We start from the raw sequence: 23,334 nt of genomic DNA, 5'->3' as shown, positions 1-23,334 counted from the left end.
CCACCTGTATAGTATCTAATCTATAAGCAAAAAAGCAAGTGGAGATAATATATCAAAATATCACTTTATTTTCGAATATAATAAAATAGGGGAAAAGACAGGATGGTAAATAGTGTACAGAGAAACATAGGGCAATATACACAATTGCGAGACCATGTGTAACCACACAATTAAGCATGGATAGCCTACAGGTCAAAATAGTTATGGTGCATGGACAACCAATACTGCATAGTAGGTGAAAAATAAACCCAACAAGGGGTATATGCTATAAAGCAGAATCCTAAATCACTGATTGTCCATGGACCTCACATCAAAAGATATATATATACACACCTAGGCATCCAAGACTAAGACATATGATAAATGTCACAAATAAAAACGGTCACTGGATATCAGGGTATGATAATGCCCCACGGATGGTATCCTGGGCCTAATATGGATGTGAAAGAGGGACCATGTATAGCTATACCATGGTACTATACATGGAACGTACCTGAGGACATGATGAACACAAGAGTGAGCCCAAAGCACAAGACCTCGACGCGCGTTTCACCTCAGCGGCTTCGTCAGGAGGTACTCAGTAACAGAAAGACAGGGTATCTATAGTCTAAATAAAAGTCTAATTTGATTACCGGGATTGCGAACACCTGTGATCCGGTGGAGCGGGCGTGGAAACACCATGATACACGGAGCCATCTCTCATGCGCGGTATGCGGACGGGTACGCGCTGAGATGGCTCCGTGTATCATGGAGTTTCCGCGCCCGCTTCACCGGATCACAGGTGTTCGCAATCCAGGTAATCAAATTAGACTTTTATTTAGACTATATATACCCTGTCTTTCTGTTACTGAGTACCTCCTGACGAAGCCGCTGAGGTGAAACGCGCGTCGAGGTCTTGTGCTTTGGGCTTACTCTTGTGTTCATCATGTCCTCAGGTACGTTCCATGTATAGTACCATGGTATAGCTATACATGGTCCCTCTTTCACATCCATATTAGGCCCAGGATACCATCCGTGGGGCATTATCATACCCTGATATCCAGTGACCGTTTTTATTTGTGACATTTATCATATGTCTTAGTCTTGGATGCCTAGGTGTATATATATATCTTTTGATGTGAGGTCCATGGACAATCAGTGATTTAGGATTCTGCTTTATAGCATATATCCCTTGTTGGGTTTATTTTTCACCTACTATGCAGTATTGGTTGTCCATGCACCATAACTATTTTGACCTGTAGGCTATTCATGCTTAATTGTGTGGTTACACATGGTCTCGCAATTGTGTATATTGCCCTATGTTTCTCTGTACACTGTTTACCATCCTGTCTTTTCCCCTATTTATTATATTCGAAAATAAAGTGATATTTTGATATATTATCTCCACTTGCTTTTTGCTTATAGGGCTACATGGTGACTGGTATCGTGACCAAAAAAAAAAGTTTAAGATCTGCGACTAGAGATAGTTCATCAGACTTCTGGAGCAAGCACTGTCCCTGCTGTCCAAAAGGCTCCCCCTCCCTCAAGCACAGAGGCTCTGCTGCTGCTCCGACACCGCCCCTGCTGATACCAGGAAGCTATAGTCTTGTCCAGCACAGTTGCTGTTTCTGTACCAGCAGAGAAACAGGCATGAAATTGGCAGGGTTGGGTGAGATTTCTGCCCCTGTAAACTATACAAATCAATTCACTCATCTCTTGAGATCAAAAGTTCAGCATTTTTTTTTGTTTTTCTTTGCGTAGTTGCATTAGGTCACGTGTAGAAATGCAGCCACGTTAAAAAAAACAATTCCTTGCAATATTCCAATGCAACCTAGCTATCCCCTCGGTCAATGTAAACATGTAGCCCTAGGCCAAGTCAGATCTAGACGGTGACCATGGTTGTGAAGTATCAAGTCATGAAACAAAGTGTCCAATCTATTCGCACCTCACGTTAAAAAAAGGGTCATGTTGAGTACAGTAGTGTAACTACACTGAAAATAAAATTCCAGTAACAATATAATCGTTCAAATTTTAAGACATACTATCAAAGTGGCCATGTAGCCCTAACCTAAATTAGCAAAGTGTTAGGTCAGTTATGGCTAGTGAAACCTATCAGAAAAACTGTTTCTGGATTGTGCATGCCACCTAGTGGCAGATTACAACTATGCACCATAGCTATGAACCTGAGCAGCGGACCACTCATTAGAATCATATTTATTATTTCTTTTCCAGCGCTGAGTTCCGTCAAAAGGGCTCAATGCCGGAAAAGAACTGATCAGTTATATCCCCATGCATTCAGAATGGAGAGCAATCTGTTCAGGATGCCTTACGTTCAGTCATTTTGATCAATCGGGCAAAAGATAAAACCGCAGCATTCTATGGTTGAAGACTTGCCTCAATGCCGGATCCGGCAATATTTTCTATAGGACTTTATTAGTGCCAGACCTGACATTCAAAATGCGCAGACCAAAAACAAGGTGAAAAAAATAAATGCCGGATCAGTTTTGCCAGATGAACCGGAAAGACTGATCTGGCATTTTAATGCATTTTTCTGACTGCTCAGGCATCTTTAAGACTGATCAGGATCCTGATCAGTCTTGGGCTACTTTCACACTTGCGGCAGAGTGATCCGGCAAGCAGTTCCGTTGCTGGAATTGCCTGCCAGATCAAGCAAAACGTATGCCAACTGATGGCATTTGTAAGACTGATCGGGATCCTAATCAGTCAGAAAAATGCATTGAAATGCCAGATCCATCTTTCCAGTGTCATCCGGCATTTATTTTTTTCACCTTTCTTTTCGGTCTGCGCATGCGCAGACCAAAAGGACGATCCGGCATACCAGTATTTTGAATGCCGGACCCGGCACTAATACATTCCTATGGAAAAAAAAATGTCGGATCTGGCATTCAGACAAGTCTTCTGTTTTTTTGGCCGGAGATCAAACTGTAGCATGCTGCGGTATTATCCTGAAAGACTGAACGGAAGACATCCTGAACGGAATGCTCTCCATTCAGAAGGCATAGGGATATAACTGATCAGTTCTTTTCCGGTATTGAGCCCTTTTGACGGAACTCAGTGCCAGAAGAGAAAACGCTAGTGTGAATGTACCCATACAAATGCCATCAGTTGGCATACTGCTTGCCAGATCACTCTGCCGCAAGTTTGAAAGTAGTCTTAGTCCGAATGCACACGTCAGTGAGCGGTCCGTGGTATCCCGGCCTGGCATCCTGCCCGCAGCAGGAGCGCACGGCGTCATTGGTTGGTCCTACAGCATTTAATGGTCTCCTACACTGCAATCTGTTGGGCCGTTACATGGCATACAGACAAGGAAGCTGTGCAAAGTTCAATAAGGGATGCGGGCTGCAGGAAGAAGAGCCCACTGGGGAATAACAGATCAGAGTAAGGCCTCATGCACACAGCTGTTATGTGCATTGCGGACTGCAATTTGCGTTTACCCAATGCACGGGCAATGTCCGTGCGGCGGTCGGGATGGATTGAGACCCCTTCAACTTGAATGGGTCCGTGATCTGTCCGTACCGCCCAAAAAAAAGTTTATTTTTTTTGCGGTGCGGAGGCACGGCCAGAAACACCACGGAAGCTCTCCATAGTGCTTCCGATCCGCATCTCCATGATTGTGGACCCATTCAAGTGAACAGGTCCGCATCCGTGATGCGGAGTGTGTATTGCGGACCCGCCGTATGCGGGCCGCAATATGGCCACAGGCACACATGAGGCCTAAAAGGTTTTTCACATGGAAGATTACAAGAGGAAATACAAACAAAGATAAATTAAAATATTAAAAACAAAGTTGAAACATAAAGCACCCATTTCCCAATGGTCGGCCGCACTATAAACAGAAATGATGCTATGGGGCTGAAAAAAATTAAATAAAAATAATGCCTATATAATAGTGTTTTAGGGAAAACATACATTCTGCAGGTTTAGTTGTAGCTACGGGTGTTCAATAACTTCTAAATGTCCCTATTGTCATAGTGTCACTTATACATTAACGGAGCTGAGGCTTTTTTTTTTTTTTCCCTTCTTCTTTAAGAACTTCAAATGACAAACACAAGATGGCTGGCAAGTTACACGGCATTCTTCCCCTTTCCCGGAAGATCCATCAAAAAAATGTTATCGCTAGTTACGCTGTGGTGTAAGGGTAAGCATTGCCAACAGTCTAACCAGTTTCCAGAAGTTGCTAAGGATAGGAGAAAACTTAAAAAAACAAAAACAGAAACATCACAGTCACTAACATTTCTGGCTTGTTCGGGTGGATTCACTTGTGGGGAGGTTTCAGCAGCGCACACATGAATTTCTGCAAGTCCCATTCAGACGAATGGCACAGTTGTAGAAACTTCTGCAACCAATCTGTAGTGTGCGTGTGTACTCACCCTTACTGCGCCTCAACTGAACCAACCACCCTGGGAACATGGTCTAATAGCCTTGACTGAAATAATTGTAGCCATCACTGGTCTCTGGAGCATAGGAGGGTAATGGAAGCAGACCCTCGCCAGAAGCTGTGCGCCGTGCACTTGACAGACCACGCGAGTATGAGGAGAAATTGCCAGGTATCGACGAGTAACCCCCAGAAGACGAAAGTCCACCTGCAGGCAATGAAAAGGCAGGAACTGTGGAGTGGGCCTCTGAGGACGGCTGGAAATTGGATGACAAAGCACCGCCATATGACTTCCGAGTGGGTGGAGGCGTCAGGCTTTCCGAAAGTGTGGTTACCATGGAGTTTGAACTGGTGAGAGAAGTGGAAATGGATTGTGAAGACGACAACAGGAATGATCACCAATCAATACATAATGCTGGCATACTGGAATAATTTTGGCAAAAGTAGCACTGCATTCTTATAGTAGACAGAGTCTTACTGTGCAGAGAGGCCTCTTCAAAAAAGGAGTCATAAGAGGACATTTTTCCTTGCAGCTGTCCCCAAGGCTCCCATAAGTGGTCGAAGTCTGGGCCGATTTGGTTCTGCAGTTAGAACACGGGTTTTTTTTATGGCATTGTACTCACTTTGAGCTAAAAATATTTTTTCCATTGGTCTTTATTAAAAATATGGAATCTTTTTTTCTGTACAGAACAGAGATGCTCTAATAGCACCCTTTCAATTTTTTCTTTTCCATCAGTTGGTAAGCAGATTGGCTCCTTATCTCTGCTCTCTGACATTATAAACAGTCATTATAGCTCATTTCTTATCTTGCTGACAAGAATGTGGCTTAAATAAGTGTTTATGACCTGTTAGGAATTTAGAGATAAGGGTTATTAGATGACCAAGTGAAAAAAAAAAAAAAAGTATCAAACTAGAGAGTTAACCCCTTTGTGACAGAACAGCTCAATATTTTTAAATAATGACCAATTGAAAAAAAAAAATACTGGTGCTGTCCGCATCTCCGGAGCGCGGACCCAAACTTCCGGCCCACAGCTCCGGGAAAAAATAAAAATAGAACATGTCCTATTCTTGTCTGCAATTGCGGACAAGAATAGGCAGTTCTATGGGGGTGCCGGCAGGGTGTATTGAGGATCCGCAATACACTACGGACGTATGAACGGACCCTGAAAGCAAAGAATTCCAGTTTTGATTTTAGCTGAGATTACGGAAGCGAGCGTGCATAGTCCTGCATGCATGCTCAGTAGCCCCTGTTCATTGCCACCTTGTTTGTCCTCTGATCATTACTATACAACAGGTCAAGAGGGTCCTTGGAGTTGTTCTATGCAACTATGAGCATATACACACAGGCAATGGGTGGGATTACATTATCCCAAATTTGCTGCCATCAGTAAAAGGAAGAGGGACCGCCCCCTATAGTTTTAAAACCATGCCTAGAGAACAGAGAAGCGCTCAAAGCCGCAGCGAAACAACCACTTTAAATTTATTTTGGGACACAGTTACTGAAACATGGAGATATGTTGATTTTGATCTTTTTTCCAGTGACAGCTTTCACTGTATATGTTTTGCCATTTTGAGCATTTTCAGACGCAGCGATACCACGGATATAAAAAATAAACCAAACAAAATAGATATGCAAAATAGGAAAAGGGAGTGATTACATTTTTTAGCTTTTGTTAGTTTAACTTTTTCCTACTGTAATCCCCCCCACTTAGACTTGATAGCTTGTCCCAGTGACCAATCTATGACAGCAGTCTATGTAATTTTGACACTGCCTGAAAAGAAAGCCTTGTGAACAGCTTTTCAGGCAATTATAGCAACTGATCAGAGCCCCCTGGATTTTGCCTAACCTCACAGATATAGTGATCGCTATTGATCACACCATATGAGGGGTTAAATGACTGGGATGGTCGGATTCCATGCATTGTGGCCAGGTGCCGGCTGTATTATACAGCCGGCAGCCACCACGTATGGATTATGCTCAGTGCAGGAGACCGCTCCATACTCCTTACCAAGACGTAACTGTACGTTTCGGTGAACGCAAGCGTTAAGACCTTAGCACAGTTAAATGCAGAAGCCAAAAATTGGAGGGGTGGAGGGGGGGTGTGTGTGTGTGTCATCATTTTGGTGAATAAATGTGGCGTCACTCAGGGTATTATATCAGATCCTGCCTTGTACATGTATTCCTGTAGGGGACAGAGAAACGCAGAAACTTTTGTTTTATCCTTTCTAGGAATTAAAGATAGTGTCTTCACTGAAATTAACTCACCATATTTCCTCTATTGGGTAGGAGATTTAAAGGGAATCTTTCGCCAGGTTTATCTGAAGGAAACATGGAGTAGTGACTCAGATTACAGTGGTGTGTCACTAAGGCTACGTTCACATCTGCGTTTACCTTTCTGTATTTGAGATCCGGCAGAGGATATCAAAACCGGAGAAAATGCTCCAGTTTTGTCGCCATTCATGGTCAACGAGGACAAAACTGAACAACCTGGAACGGAGTCCACCAAAATGCATCCTGCTCCATTTTGTAGCGTTCCCATGCCAGACACCAAACCGCTTCAAGCAACGTTTTTGTGTGCGGCATGGGAAATTGAACAAGCCATGTAGGTTAATGGTGCTGAATCAGTTTATTTTTTGGACATTTAAAAAAAAAAAAAAACAGATCCGGCAAGTTCATTTTCGATCTAATACAACCTGATCAGTTCTGAAGGGATGCAGCCAGTTGTATTATTCAAATGGATGCATTTTCCTGCTGTTTTGATAGCCTCTGACAGATCGCAAAACCGGAATGGAAAAGATGTGAAAGTAGCCTTACTTGTCTACCAACGGCAGACTGACTGCTTTCTCTCTATGCACAGTAATAGTGAGCAAGCTGTCAACCAGCAGTGGGTGGAGTTTAAGATGATGGACTCAGCACTGCATGTTATAAAAACTTTTTTGTTTTTTAAATAAGAAATACTTCACAATGACAAGTGCCACATCGCCATAAACCGTGATCTTTTGCTACTTTATGCTGCCCTGAGATAGGACAGCATAGACCAGCTGTTACTGTGTGGGATTAAAATGTGTAGTATTAGTAAATTAAAAGGAATCTAAGAAAAGTGCTAGATATCTTGATAGTGGAATAAACTTACTTGTTCTTGTGTTTGGATCCACTGATGTGAGCCTGATACTGCTCTATAGAATTCAGAACAACATTGCATGGATCACAGCGGAACCAGTTTCCGGCTGAAACAAAGGAATGGAAAGTATTTAATATGACCTGCTACCCAAGACATGTTAATAAGACACAAAAGATGAGACAGGAATACATCGGCTTGTAGCGCTTCAAAAAGGGCTCACTTGCTGAAGAAATTATATCTAGAGCGTTTCTCAACAATACAGGAGTTCGGGTACATATGTATAATGCATCTTAAAACTCACTATGATGAATGCTACTCACTGAGGGGAGGGGGGGGGAAGGCTGGGAAAACAACAAAAACTGATTTTTGCCCAGAATTTACACCTTTACACCTTAGGATAAGGCAAATAGATTATGGGCATCCAAGTTGGCAGCAGTCCACAGCTTGGCACGCAGGAGGATTTCAAGTAAATTCTTAACACTAACAGAAACAAAGGCTGAAGAATATTAAGGAGACAGGCATCTTCTAATCTAAATGACTTCATTACATCTAGTACAAGGTGACATACGAGCTAGACTGCCCTACTAATGACCGCCAGTTCATATGGAGACCTAGGGGGCTTCTTACCATTGCAATAATTGCCTTTACATAAAAAATAAAAAAAAAACTCACTTTGCCCTCTTGTAGCAAAAAAATAAAATAAAACTGGCAGGTATGTGTGGCTGTGTCTTTGTGTAGCATTTGTTTTCGCTGTAGATATTTGGCAGTGTGAAAATGCCGCTTGTCAAGTGTAATACATTCAATACGCAGCATGTCTGGAGAATACACATCACTGCAAAGTGGTTGGATAATGGGTATCACGGCACAAATTCCCCATTATTCAGGAAAACCCTCTCCACAGATTAGACAGACCTAGAATGACAACATAACTCACCTATCTGGTAAGGAAGCTGCTGCCTCAACTGCATTAAATAGGTTTTCCTCCATTACCAGCAGTTATAAACTATCCACAGGCCTCCAAGCCCCCTATGTGCGGTGGTAGTGCACATGCGTGACCACGGCTCCATTCACATCTATGATGGAGTTGCCACGTGAAAAGCTTGGCTCTATCAGTCTCACAGAAGTTAGTTGAGCAGTGATCACACAAGTGCACTTGAATGGGGACTCTTGCTGTTGTGATCCTTGCAGGTTCCAGCTGTCACAAAAGACCAAATTAGGATGTTTTCAAAAGCCAATGCCTGGACATCGTTTTTGGCATGTAGACCATACTGTTACCTTAACAAATCGAGGTCTTATTAACAAGACCTCTTCACTTGTGAGGGTCTGTCCCCAATGCTGAAGAATCTCCCCTGCCATTTGACTGACAATCTCACATACGCGTTGCTGCTCCGAGTAGTGCAGTAGCTCGGCTTCTACTCCCAGAGGAGCGACTGTTCATGCGCTGATAGCCAGAAGTGGAGCCACAGTGCACACAATGATACTTGGTCAAGCTGCTGTCAGGAGGGAGCTTTTTCAGTAGCGGGGAAAGCCCCTCGAAGGAGAAGAACTCGATAAATGATTCACTCTTCTGTACCCCGGACATAAAGCCTATGAAAACAGCAACAATTGTCACAAATCTGCACAGTTTTCGACCTCTGCAATTGGCTTTACCACTAAGCTAAAGTATCAAATCCTAAGATTGGGAATACCATAGTACAACCTGATGAACTCACATGCACAAATACATTACATGACAAGATATATTCTGAATGGCATCAACGAAGGTGGTCAAGTAGCCCGCATTTTTGTGTTATAATCCAAACAAACAGAAATGTTTAAATACACCTGACTCTATAGGGGAGAATTATTTATGAGATTTGCAACAGCATTTTAATTTTCTTCTTTATGCCTTATACATGGCACTGGATGCCATATGTAAGGGCATAGACTGGGAGGCTTTTTGTGCCCAGCTCTGATCAGAGTTTTCATGCTTCAATACTTTAGGGCTTGTCCAAACGGGAAAAAAATAAAAATTAAAAAATAAAAATTTAAGAAGGGGCAGAATGGTTTAAAAAAGTAAAAGTAATACTTTACCGATGACTCGCTGTTCCCATTGTGATGCTTTCCAGGTTTCCTGCCGGTCTCCACGTCCTGGCCTGTTTAGACACAGGAAATGTGACTTAGCCACTGGCAGCAGCAGTGACCCGCCTCAGCCAGTGATTGGCTGAGCCGTCTTATTTCTGTGTCGAGAGGGACCAGGAGAGGCCAGCAAGTTATGGTAAGTAGGTCTTTCTTGGCTTGGAAAAGTGGGTTTGCATCCCTTCTTCTGAGCAGAACTGTGTATACAGTCAGCAACTGGAGAAACTAGTTCTAAAATATACAAGCACCCTAACCAAGACAAATCCTCTAATTCCTGGACCCCCGCAGGTAAGTTTAATACTGGGGTTAATAGCATTCATACCTTGAATGGGCACAGCTGGCCCAAGAGTGAAGGTAAAAAAACGGCACCGATGGTGGTGCTGTTCACTTCTCAAGATGTCAAAGCCTCATACACATTAGACCTATGTCAGCAGATCCTGCTGATAATTAACGTGCATTTTGGGGTTCAGGTGCAAGCCGACTGAAGGGGGCTACGGTGCACCTAGTGAGCTACATACCCTTCATGGAGTACCAGGCACAGCTCTGTGCACATCCACTGCAAATGCATGGGGCTGTGTCTAGACATCATTCAATCTGCTGATCGGGAGTTGACACGCTGTGATTAAATTGATATCTGTGTTTAAGCCTCCTTTAAGCCAGTTGGTTAAAAATAAAAAAGGCCAAGTTCTGAACTTCTATATGTTTGAAACCCTTTATTCCCAACATAAAGAGGCTAAGGCTTCATTCACACGTCCGTGGTGTGTTGTGGACCTGCAAATTGCAGATCCGCAACACACCTGCCCGGCACCCCTATAGAAACGCCTATTCTTGTCCGCAGCTGCTGACTAGAATAGGACATGTTCTATATTTTGCAGAGCTGGGGACCCGAAGATCGGGGCCGTGCCCTGCAAATGCGGACAGCATCCATTCCGCCCCATAGAGAATGAATGGGTCCGCACCCATTCAGCAAAATTGCGGAATGGATGCGGACCCATTTGCAGACGTGTGAATGGAGCCTAAATCCATGGGGTATGCCAGGATTCTGACATTGATGACCTTTCCTCAGGATCAGCCATCAATTTCAGATTGGCAGGAGTTCGACACCCGGGACCCCTGCTGATCAGCTGTTTCGAGCCAGCACAGTCTATTGTGTTGTGGAAGGAGCAGGTAACTGCAGCGCTGCTTCTTTTCACTTTAATGGGTGCAGTGCTGCGGCTACGAGCACCATCCGCTAAACAGACAGAACTGTGTAGTTGTGGTGCAATCCGAAAACTGCTAAATCTGTGGGGGTGCTGGGTATTGGACCCCTGAATCGGAAATTGATAACCTATCCTGAGGCTAGCCCATCAATATTACAATCCTGGAATACCCCTTTAAGAGCCCAGATGTATTCTGCTAAAAACATTTTATATCCTGCAGGAATTTCACTGGTGACCGGAATATGCACGCTTCAATTTAGATGTTGAAAGGAAGAGTGAGAGATGATTATTTTTAATATACTGGTACATACTAAAAATAAGTCATCAGCCAGTTTGAAAATAACAGACAAAATCTGCATTTAAAAACATGAACACGTTTTTATTTCGTGACGAATCCAGGAAAGGTTTTATTATGATTAAACACAAGCACATCTTCCAAGTGATTCACACCTACAACATCTATTCAGTACAATAGCAATGTTCATGGAAAAGAAAGCAAAATACATTAATACAAACCAGCGACTGACTGGAGCAGAGGAGAATTGCAGTCTATAAAAACAAAGTATGAAAATAAAAGTTATCCAGATCCATAATTTCCCTACTGCTAAACTGTCCCAAGTCCAAGGGTGAGAAGACCTAGCCCCTCGAATCCGATCGAAAACATGAACTGGGTGAAGTCAATACGAATCAAATAGTATTTATAAAATGAGAGATGAGTGGGGATGCAGGGGGCACAAAGAGGGGTACAGGTTAATTAAATGATCCCGTTTTTGGTTTTCCAATTTGTAAACTGTATAAAGTAGTAACCATGCTAAAAACACATCACTGTTTATTAGTTCTATGTGTTGTTTGCTACGCAATCCTTCTAAGTAGTAATTCATCTGTCAGGTTAAAACGTCATTGCAATAGTTTGGCTCTGTTCACACTATGGGGCATGTTTTTCTTCCAAGAAAAAAGGTATCCAGCAGAAAAATAAAATCTAATCTGCAGTTTTTCTGCAAAAAAAAAAAAATGCCCTTTGATAAATTTTTCTTCGGCCGCAGATTAGAAGCAGAAAATCCGCAGCTCAGTCACTTGTGAACCTAGCCCTAAACTGCAGGCTGCATTTTTATGCTCTGTCAATCACTGAAGTCAATGAACGTTGTATCATTTTTTTTTCTGATGTAAAACTTTTTTCCCCCCCAAAAAAATAAAAATTATGGATTATGTTGCCAATTTCAGTTTGGAATTTGAAGAGCAAAATCCACTGAACCTAGCACAAATGCACCGGATGTAGGGTATATGCACACGGCAGTGCAGTTTGTGAATGCTCCGATGTGTTACTTATGGATCTTACCATGAAGTCTGATGTGGATTTGCCCCAAATCTAACCCTTTGCATTGTAAAAGGAGAAATATGCACACAAATGTGATGCAGATTTCAAAATGCAAACAGCAGGTAAATTTCTGCACAGAAAGTGTCCATGCTGTGTACACGAGATTTTGAACATCTCAGCTACTTAGCTGGTACTGTATTAGGCTGCAAAAAATCTGAATGCAACACACTGTGTGCATATACCCTCAGATTTAGCAGTGTCCAAGTTGTTGTTTCTCAACTTTATGTTGTACATTTTTGGAACAGAATCCCATATCAAAAATCTGCAACCATTGTGCCATGTGTGAACTAAGGGTGCACAATCCATTCCTTGGAAGATGTCCTAGAACATATGGACATAAAAGAGTGGAGCCCCATGTTATGGACCCCCCCAGGCCATCTAGTATATGGTCATCCATTTGAAAATACAACATGTAAATACTACATTTCCCCTGTAGCATTGGCCATATGCAGACTCTCCAAGCAAAAATACCTGGGTCCTAGGTGTCAAAGATGGACTGAAAAATCTGCTAAAAATAAAAAAATTACACTAGAAGCTCCAGTCTTCACCTGAAATATTTGTTCTGCCTAATATTGGTAACTTCTAGTATTTACTGGAGTTGAACATGGTCAATGTACCATACTATTCCAGCTGAGAGGGGCAATGAATTAACTATCTTGAAACAATAAAGGGGTTGTCTCATTTCAGACCGGTGGCATATTGTTAGGATATACCATCAAGGTCAGATTGGTGAGGGCGCAAGTGGTGGGACTAGCCCCTACCTGACATTGGTGGCATGCCCTAGCGATATCTCAGACACTGGTGGCATATTATGCAAGGACATGCCACTAATGTCTGAGGTGACACAACCTCTTTAAGGAGCTGTAAACCCACACTGGAACAGTATAAAGCAAACTTTAACCCACTCCATGTTCTTGTCAACAACCCATAATTTAACAAGATACACGTTTTGGATGGATTTGATAATCGCCGAAACTGCCCTTGAGCCACAATGTCTACACTGTTTGGGTTGTGAACATATGTAGGGGAAGAAAGCAGTCTACACATTGTTAAAAACATAATAAACTCATTGACCAAAAACTGGTTGGTTAAGTAGAATTTAATAAAAACCCTAAAATTAACAAAAACCTAATTGAAGTAAAGGTTATTTCAAGTGTGCCCTTTCAAGCTTGTGGTAAAGGAGCTTAGTAACATAGGAATAAAAAATAAAAAATAAAAACACTACATGACAGAGCCCAGTTCCAAGATGTTTGTCTATGTATGTGTATATAATATATCTCAATATATGAAAGTGTTAGGGCATATACCCTGACACAGAGTGCATCATTTACCAAACACACTCCAGCAGAACCAGAATCTGCCATTGCACATGTAAGCTGCAGCTTGTAAACTAGCAGAAAACCATGGAGACAGGAAAGACTGTGTTGTAGGAGGAGAGCTGTTCATGCAGTACATTCACGTAGAGATATTGGGGAAGGGGTGCTAGAGAAGCACTTCAAACCCTGAAATAAAGCTGGACTAGTGGAGCAAATAAAATCTTATAAAACAGAAGAGAAGGACTTGTACTACAAAACGGTTATTTCCACGACACATTAGACAGTGGGTTTTTGAGAATCAGGCTCAGCATTGGACTCACTTGCTCCAGAGCCTGGCGTTTGTGGATTGAGGGGTGTAGATTGCGGTATCATTTTCCCAGAGCGGCTATAAATACTCATGAGCTTGTTTTTAGTCTCCTGCTTCTCGTGTTTCTTGCCCTTGTAATGTTGCTCCGCCATATGAGGATTATTGAAGGTAGCGTTGCAAAGCTGGCAAAACTTGTTAGGGTCCGATTTATCTGGCGTTCCTGGGGGTACTGGTATGGGCTTGGCAACTCGAGGCATAACTAAGGAAACACAATTGATAAAAATGATTAAATGATTATTAAATTCAACAATTCAACCTTCCATCTTGGAAGAAAATCCCTAAAACTAGACTGACATTCAGACTTAATATTTAAATACTGCAGTTTCAGAGTTGCCACTTAGAGGGGTTATCCTGGAAAAGATAATTACTTATCCTCAGGACATGCCGATCAGAGCTGCTGCGCTCACCAAAGTTCCAATGATAGCGCTGTACATCATATATTGTCAGTGCTTGGTATTGCAGCTCAGCCCCTTTGACTTTAATGGGTAGATGGGGGGTGGGGGAGACACAAAACCAGATCTACAATGCTTTATTGCCACACATGCCATAAATATTTTACATAATCTTCTATACTGGCAAATTGAGAAGGATATCCATTGATGTAGCCTCTCTGGAAATCTGTGGCTGTAGAAAATAACCCAGAAAAGAGAAAGGGAAAAAACGAACCATGTCTCTTGTGGCTGACTTCCTGTGAACTACAAGATTACATCAGCAATCAGAGGGAACTTGGGGGGGCTCGTGGCTGTACTACTGAGGCTCATAGACAAGTGGTTTCAAGCTCACAACTTCGGTCAGCAATAAACTAACATTTTACCCCATAGTTTTCCCTTTAGCGTTTTCTGTTAAAGGGGTTGTCGGGGATTAGAAACACATGGCTGGCTGCTTTCTTCCCAAAACAGCCCCATCCCTGTCCATGGGTTGTGTGTGGTACAGTACAGAAGCTCAGCTCCATTGTAGTCAACTTTAGGACATGGGTGGTGCTGATTTTTTTTGGGGAAAAAAAAAAGCAGCCATGTTTTTCTAATCCCGGACAACCCCTTTAAAAGGAACCCATCATCAGCTTTATGCTAACCTCACTGAGGGCAGCATAAATTTGTGACAAACGCAGATTCCAGTGGTGTGTCACTCATGAGCGAAAAGTAAGTGGCTTGCTGAGAACCAGCTTTATAACCATTGCAGCCCAGACCTTGAAAAGAGTCAAATCTACCTGAGAAGAGTCCTGGTTATACATAATCTCCTGCACTCTCACCCACCTGCTGATGATTGGCAGTTCTCTCCTAGAGAGAGAGGGAGAAAACTAGGTAGAAGACTCAGTCATCAGCAGGTGGGCAGGAGAGCAGGACTTCATGAATAACCAGGACTCTTCTCAGGTGGCCGGGACTCTTTTCCAGGCCCAGTCTGCAATGATTGTGATGTTGGCAACCACTTACTTCTAACTTATAAATGACAGACCGCTGAAATCATCTTACCTGTCTACTTTATTCTGCTGTTAGTATAGGCAGCACAACGTTGATGACAGGTTCTCTTTTAATTTCCCCATATAAAATATCACAAATTCAGTCCATTTTTTTCCCACTGAACAACTGTTAGTATGTTACATAGCATGGTTGAACAAAAAAATAAAATATAAATACAATTCCCAGCATGCTCTATTCATTTCTATGGGAGTTCTATACATGCTGGAAGTTGTAGTTTGACAACAGCTGGAGTGCCGGAGGTTTCCTACCCCTGCTTTAGGAATTGTGTGAATAAATCATGTACTGACTATACAATACTCATAGGGAGCATGTCAACTTTATTTTACAAATTAGAACCAGGTACAAGTTCCTTTTTCTAGCAATTTAATATCCGATTGTAGATTCTCGGTCTTTCATTCTATACTCAATTAAGAGGGGGGCCACGTTGCCTAAGCTGCTGTTAATAGCTTTCAGAGATCTGCTTTACAGCAGCCACATGGACCATAGGAACCTGTAGAAAGGAGATTAACTTCCATGTGAGAATGCTTTTTTGCTACTTGTGCAGAGGTCATTGAGGAGGGGGAGGAGTAGATGAGCTGTGACCATCATGTATTGTGAATGGTGCATCCTATGTTATCTATATTGAGACACTACAGGTCATTGGTATTCTGCCTGTGACAACGTCAAAACTAAGTAAAGACGCCAGCCTACTAGTGTGAAAACTGAAAGATATAGATTTTAAAATACACAGCGAACTGACAAAAAAGTATTAACACAAAAACTTGAACCACAGTAATTTTCTGACAACGCAATCCCCATGGCAAACATTAAGTTACAGAATCCTAGTAAAGCACATGATCTCATACCTTGGGGCACTCCACCCTGCTCCTTCAGTTTCAGATTCTTTGAATGTATTTTGCCATTATAGTGAGAGTCGGCCACCACTGGAGATGAAAAGGTCATGTTGCAGACCGAGCAGCATTTGTATTTTGTATTCGTATCCACTTCCTCACTGGGAGTCTGCTAAAAAGAAAATAAAACACTTGTACGATGAGAAGATAACATTTACATTGTATAATATGAAGTGCATGTTAATGTAATAAAAGGTGAGGAAATCATAAACCACTGCTCTTCGGCAAGGCTCACACCAGGCCAGCGTTGGTCTCCTGTCTGCCGAGGAAATCTCGCGCCTGCGCCGTCCTGTTCAGTATTGGGCCCAGTGAGGGAAGGACATTCGCCAACAGCCGGCTTCCTCACTGCACCTGCGCTGAATACGTCGCAGTAAGGAAGCCGGCGAACGTCCTTCCCTCACTGCGCCCAATACTGAACTGGCCCCGTCAATCAAGTGTAGAAGGTTATGGAAAGAGGTAAGTGAACAGAGCCTCTAAGAGAAGGTGCCACCCCCTCTGCTCCTAGAGACTCATTTGCATATTATAAAAGTTAGTTTTTCTAGATAACTGCTGCACACAGTGACATGGGACTAATATAGTTATGTTCAGCTGACATTGGCACATCGCATTTTTCTGATGACAGAAAGCCTTTAATAAAAAGTCCTGGTTGCAGACGTTAGAGCACATTAAAAAAAAAAAAAACTGCCAAAACACCATGAAAGCTTTCCCCTAAAGCTCACCTGCCTCAGGACTGCTAGTGTAGGACCTTTTACAAAGGCCAACAGAGCTGGCTCATAGCTGGATGCGACTCACTGTGCAGATCCCACGCTGCACTCCTCTTCTGGGAATGCTACTTAACCAATCACTGGCTGCAGCAGAGTCCTGCCCCTCAACCAGTGATTGGCTCAGTGGCAGGATATCAACAAGAAGTGGATGGCAGCGGGGACGGGCAGTCAGAACAGTGGCAGGGGAAATTGGCAAGGTGAGCAACAAGCTTGTTACTATTTTTTTAACCATCTGACATATACACCTCCACAGCTTGCTGTAAACTAGACTTAGGGTACTTTCACACTTGCATTGTTGGATTCCAGCAGGCTTTTCCTTCACTGGAACTGCCTGCCGGAGCTGGAAATCCGTATGCAAACGGATAGCATTTGTAGATGGATCCAGATCCATCTCACAAATGCATTGCAATACTGGATCCGTCTCTCCGGTGTCATCCGGAAAAATGGATCCGGTATTTTATTTTTTTCAAAGGTCTGCGCATGCGCAGACCAAAAAGGACATATCAATTTTTCCTGAACACTTGGTGCCGGATCCGGCATTAATGCATTTCAATGGAAAATAAATGCCGGATCCAGCATATGTGCCGAAATTTTGGACGGAGAAAATACTGCAGCATGCTGCGGTATTTTCTACGGCCAAATACCGTAAGAGGGACTGAACTGAAGACATCCTGAACGGATTGCTCTCCATTCAGAATGCATTAGGATAAAACTGATCTGTTTTTTTTCCAGTATTGAGCCCATGATGGAACTCAAAAGCTAGTGTGAAAGTACCCTTTGTCAACTGCATCCAACAAATCATAAAAGCACTTTAACCCATTAGCTACCAGCACTGCACATGCAGCGGGCATCATGGCCAGAAGGTCTCTGCTGTTTCAAACAGCAGAGACTTGCCGCTGATTACCGTGACCGGCAATAATGCCGATTGCAGTAATTAAAGGCTTTAGATGCCGTGATCAAGTGAGATCACAGCATCTAAAGTGTCAAAAACCCGGAAGCTCCTGCTTCCGGGCTTCCTACAGACATCCCCTGCGGCCAATGGAGATGTCAGTAGTTGCTCTGACTGCTGTGAGTTTCGCTGACGAGACCCACAGTATACATGCTGCAATTCTTATATAAATATATTAATTAACGTTTGCCATTTTTTTCATTGCTTCTCTTACCCAAAAAAATGTACAGACTGTCCCTCAAATAATTAGCCCCTATACAGCTCAATAGACAACCATAACACGAACTAAAAAAGCGATGGGAGAATTTAAATTTTTTTTTTTACACTATTTAGACATAAAAACAAAACTACACATATGGGGCATCGTTATCGTACTAACCCATAGAATGAAGGGCATGCGGCAGTTTTGCCACAAACAAAACGCAGTGGGAACCAAACTCTTAAAACCATGAAGGAATTACTCCTCAGCCCCCTTCTCAGATTTCACTGAGGGTCACATGACCTGTGATGTCAGCTTCTCTCCCTGCTCTGATGATGATCTGTGCAGGAGTCCGAGAGAGCAGATATGTGCCCGTACACCAGATGTCACAGTGCTGGCCACGCCCCCTGCACTGCTGTCTGATCTCTCCTTGGATTCTTCAGGAGACAAATGCTGGGCACAGGAGCTGACAGACTAGAGGAGTTCTGCAGAGCATTGCAGAAGAACAAGTAAGGGGAATATCCTGTGGATCAACATTTTTTGTAGTGTCATTTTAATTTTTTTTAAATCTTCGCGTGCTGTAGGTATGAGGTTTGGTAATAAAAATATGTAAAAAAATAAAGTGCCAAAAAAAAAGCACGAAAGCACAGATTTCACTATGTTTCTTTGACAAGGACCAAAAAGTGCCACAAAAAAAAAAATGTATGTGTGAAGACCACCTAATATATTACTCCCTCCTACTAAGAAAACAAGTATTAATTACCTCAGTATCATCCGCTTTCATCTTTTTTGCTGGGGTAAAATCTTCTCCTTGGTGAATGGACATGTACCGGCGATATTTATTGGCATGCTTCTTGCTCTTTACGGAACAGGAAAGAAATTGGAAGAATTATGAATGTGTAAACCTATAGCATGTCATTTTGAATATGAAAAGAAGTGTCACCTGGTAATGAGCAAGCTTCTGGGACTCCGAGATCAAGACGGCACTGCATACTTTACAATGTGTGTCAGAGAAAATGTCACTGTTCTCCTGGATGAGACGATTTACTAGAAAAGAAAACCACCAGTACATCAGAGGTGCACAAAGAGGGTGCAAACAAAATGGAAGGCATAGGAGTTACTTAGCACGTCCAACATACTTGGTTTGGGGCAAAAAACAGGTCTCAGATTTCATACAAAAAGGTTTTTTTCCCACCATTTTTGCAAAACCTGCACCGATAACCCATGAAAGTTCACAGTACATAAAATAGCTTAAAGGCAACCTGTCATGTGGATATTTGATTATAATCTAACTAATTATATACAATCATTAACTACTAAAAGGTACCTTAGATGTATTCACTTACTGGTGTGAAAGATGGTTACCTCATAATATACACACAAAGATGCCGCATGCTAATGAGCTGATTCGAGTCCGGCGTGATGTCATTGAGTCCAGCGTATATTTACCTCAGAGCTAGAGCCACTCCCCTGCCCACCTGCTGCTGATTCATATGGAAAATAACTGTCATTCAGCAGCAGGTGGGTGGGGAGAGTCAGGAGCTCATGAATATAAAGGATTCATCATTATGAGCTGGAGCTTTTCAATACAAGATGTTGGCAGAATGACTGGGTCAATTAAAGAAAGTGACCCAGCATTTTGCTAAGAGAATCAGTCACTTATTTATGTCGCCCTTAGTTAGGACACCATAAAACTGGTGACAGGTTCCCTTTAAAAGAAATTCTATCATAGTATTTAAAAACACTGGCGATTCCAGTGCATGCTTCTGGTCTGCATTTCACCCTAAGGCCCCTTTTACACGGGCATCATGTTTTTGGGCCAGATAAGATGGAGGTGCGTCACGGAAAAATGCGCAATTTTTCAGCGCAAGTGCAAAACATTTTTATGCGTTTTGCACGCGCGTGAGAAAAATCGGCATGTTTGGAACCCAGACCAGTTGTGTAGATTGCTATTTTCCCTTATAACCATGTTATAAGGGAAAATAATACATTCTTAATACAGAATGCATAGTACAATAGGGCTGGAGGGGTTAAAAATAATAATTTAACTCTCCTTAATCCACTTGTTTACGCAGTCCGGCTTCTCTTCTGTCTTCCTCTTTGCTGTGCAGTAGGAAAAGGACCTGTGGTGACGTCACTTCGCTCATCACATGGTTTGTCACATGATCCATTACCATGGTGGACCATGTGATGAGCACAGCGATGTATTCAAAGGTCCTTTACCAGGTCCTGAAGAAAGAAGAGAAGCCGGGCTGCGCAAACAATTGGTTCAAGGAGAGTTAAAAAAAAAATTATATATATATTTTTTTTTTAACTCACCTTGAACCAATTGTTTGCGCAGCCCGGCTTCTCTTCTTTCTTCAGGACCTGGTAAAGGACCTTTGAATACATCGCTGCGCTCATCACATGGTCCACCATGGTAATGGATCATGTGACAAACCATGTGATGAGCGAAGTGACGTCACCACAGGTCCTTTTCCTACTGCACAGCAAAGAGGAAGACAGAAGAGAAGCCGGACTGCGTAAACAAGTGGATTAAGGAGAGTTAAATTATTATTTTTAACCCCTCCAGCCCTATTGTACTATGCATTCTGCATTAAGAATGCTATTTTCCCTAATAACCATGTTATAAGGGAAAATAATAATGATCGGGTCCCCATCCCGATAGTCTCCTAGCAACCGTGCGTGAAAAATCACACCGCATCCGCACTTGCTTGCGATTTTCACGCAGCCCCATTCACTTCTATGGGGCCTGCGTTGCGGGAAAAACGCACAAATTAGAGCATGCTGCGATTTTCACGCAACGCACAAAGGATGCGTGAAAATCACAGCTCATGTGCACAGCCCCATAGAAATGAATGGGTCCGGATTCAATGCGTTCACCTCATGCACTGCACCCGCGCGGAAATCTCGCCCATGTGAAAGAGGCCCAAGTGCCCCTTCACAAACACCTTTAGATGCATTTCAAGCGTTTTCATGGCATTTCTTGGGACATGTATAGGATACAAGTTTTTGTGCTTTTCTCCATAAAGTAGATACAAACACTGCTGAAGCTCAAAATGCTACAAAAAAAATAAAAAATAACTGAGCACAGTGTATGCAGACATTACTGTATTTTACTCTAGACTACGTCTTTTTCAAGCACAAAAAAATAAAATAAAAACCCATGACAGCTAAGAGGGACTTAAAGGAGATGTCCACCCTTTAAACATATTTTGAACCCCCTGCTGGACCGGTGGAGGGAAGCAATGACTTGTCCCCCAATAGGGATCATAGGAGGAGGAGTTACCCTGAAGCCTCCCAGCGGATACTGCAACACATGGACAAGTTGTATAGTTAGTAGAGCAAAAAGAACTATCGAGATGATAATCTAAATTGTGCCATAATCGCCCCGGCCTAACATAAGAATTCTTCTACCCGCCTAATTTCTTATACGTGCTTCTGGAAAGTCACAGGGACTCTGAATTTACTATGCCTGCTCCTGTGTAAGAACAGGGTTCTCCCCGGCTGTAACACTGTCCAATCGCAGAGCGTCACAAAATAAAACTCGCCTTCATCCTGGCTGTAACACTGTCCAATCTCAGCACAGAGAGTCACAAAAAAAAAACGCCTCACCTTCATCCGGGCTGTGACGGTTTGCGACTGGACAGCGCTACAGCAATGGAGAAGGAACGCCCAGGGAGAAAAGCTGATGACTCCCTGGTGTTCCCGTAGTAGTAATTAGCATACAGCGTGGGAGACTGTAACGGGGGCAACAGTGGCGCCGCTCTACATGTCCTGCTACTTAAAGTCTGGACCCATGAAGGGTTTGTCCAGGCTGCAGATACTGCTGAACTTTCAGGATAGGTCATCAATATCAGACCGCCAATCAGCCGTTATGAAACTACTACTACTACTCCTAGAATCTTCCTTTTACTTCTATGGGAGTTACAAAAACAGCCAAGTTTGGAGTATGGAGAAATCTGACCGCCTCCATGGGATCATGGCCTTGCCCCTGAGGGCACACAAAAACCAAGGGGAACAAAGTACGAAAATTAAAAGGGTTGTCCAGGTAGCCTGATCTGAAACAGCACACGGGGTGGTAACCGCTTGGTGCCCAGTGGGGCCTATGGCAGGCACGCTGGTCACCACACAGCTCGGGGGAGAGGACAGAGCGCTGCTTTTGGACTGGCGGAGTCCCAGGCAGCTTTCAAATTTTTTTTTTTAAAGGAATGGGTACAGACCCATTCGTATCAATGGGGCCACGAAGGATGAGGACAGCACACCGTAATTCCGTAAATACAGAGCATGTCCTAGTCTGAGGCCTTTTCTACATAGCAATGGCCCACAAACCACCTAAAGGGGCTTGTACAGGTGTAGAACTGTAATCTGGGGGCTTGCACCACGTGACTGAGGGATGCACAGCACGGAATAAAGCTAAGGCAAGGCATTTCCCGCCCGCAGTTTCTGAATGGACACCGTCTGGTGATCCCGGGGTACTGCGCTCTGAACACCCCCGGCCAGGCCGGTTACACCCACCCTCAGTCACCTTCCTCCATTATAACTACCTGCATCCTTGCCCACCGGCAGATCCATGCCATCACCGTTCCCGAAGTCGTCGGCCATCTTCCTAATAGCAGCAACTGGTAAAGCGCGCAGCACACGGCGTCAAGAAAGGGTACACGCGTTGAGAGCGGAAACCTCGCGAGATAGACCGTCACAACGCTCGCGAGATTCCAACATCCTGCCCCCGGATTTTTTATTTTTTTTGTACGAAATCAAAGCTTTATTGGCAAGAACACGGGGTGGGGTACTCAACAGTAGAGGTTTCCACATGTATTGTTAGGTACGGCTACTGTGTATATCAGTGCAGTGAGCAGGTGTTCCCGCCATCAGTGACAACATGGCTGCTTACACATAGTACACTGGATGAAACAACGTTCTGTCATGGGTTTACCTCACATTTGCTGCATTGTTCCCCAGTGACCTTTGAACCAGCTTATAAAATTTCTTTAAAAATGTATGTTTTTTCCCCCATCATATTTTGCTGTTTTTGTTTTTCACCTCCTTGGGTACGTTCTGTATGAAAGCATGCTAAGGCTATGTCCGCGTCGTAGCCGGACGCTGCCGGGGACCGCTGATCCAGCAGGAAAATATCACTGTATGGCCTCATGCACACGACAGTTTTTTTTCACGGCCCGCA

General features: G+C 43.1%; 1 protein-coding gene across 2 annotated transcripts; it reads right to left on the bottom strand.

Annotated features, from left to right (window-relative positions):
- Window positions 1–3,990: 3,990 nt before the first annotated feature.
- ZNF346 (zinc finger protein 346) lies at window positions 3,991–22,857 on the bottom strand. 2 transcript variants are annotated; one of them, XM_044280701.1, is made up of 7 exons: window positions 22,700–22,857; window positions 19,096–19,199; window positions 18,916–19,011; window positions 16,196–16,352; window positions 13,826–14,071; window positions 7,510–7,603; window positions 3,991–4,723 (listed from the first exon to the last, which is right to left on the bottom strand). In XM_044280701.1, the coding sequence occupies exons 1-7, from the start codon at window positions 22,755–22,757 to the stop codon at window positions 4,414–4,416; spliced, it is 1,065 nt and encodes a 354-aa protein (XP_044136636.1). In that variant the 5' UTR covers window positions 22,758–22,857; the 3' UTR covers window positions 3,991–4,413. The 2 variants fall into 2 exon arrangements, with proteins under 2 accessions (XP_044136636.1, XP_044136637.1); XM_044280702.1 differs by having other exon boundaries at window positions 16,196–16,349.
- Window positions 22,858–23,334: the final 477 nt, after the last annotated feature.

Source organism: Bufo gargarizans, chromosome 2, assembly GCF_014858855.1.
Source record: "Bufo gargarizans isolate SCDJY-AF-19 chromosome 2, ASM1485885v1, whole genome shotgun sequence".
Classification (NCBI taxonomy): domain Eukaryota; kingdom Metazoa; phylum Chordata; class Amphibia; order Anura; family Bufonidae; genus Bufo; species Bufo gargarizans.
The sequence above is the reverse complement of the archived record's forward strand: the minus strand, read 5'-3'. Positions and strand labels throughout refer to the sequence as shown.

Coding starts and splice junctions, on each gene's coding strand:
- ZNF346 (XM_044280701.1), bottom strand. CDS start 22,757: ATGGCCGACGACTTCGGGAACGGTGATGGCATGGATCTGCCGGTGGGC. Junction 19,012..19,095: donor AGAAGCTTGCTCATTACCAG/GTGACACTTCTT, acceptor TGTTCCGTAAAG/AGCAAGAAGCATGCCAATAA. Junction 7,604..13,825: donor AACGCCAGGCTCTGGAGCAA/GTGAGTCCAATG, acceptor CCTTTGTTTCAG/CCGGAAACTGGTTCCGCTGT.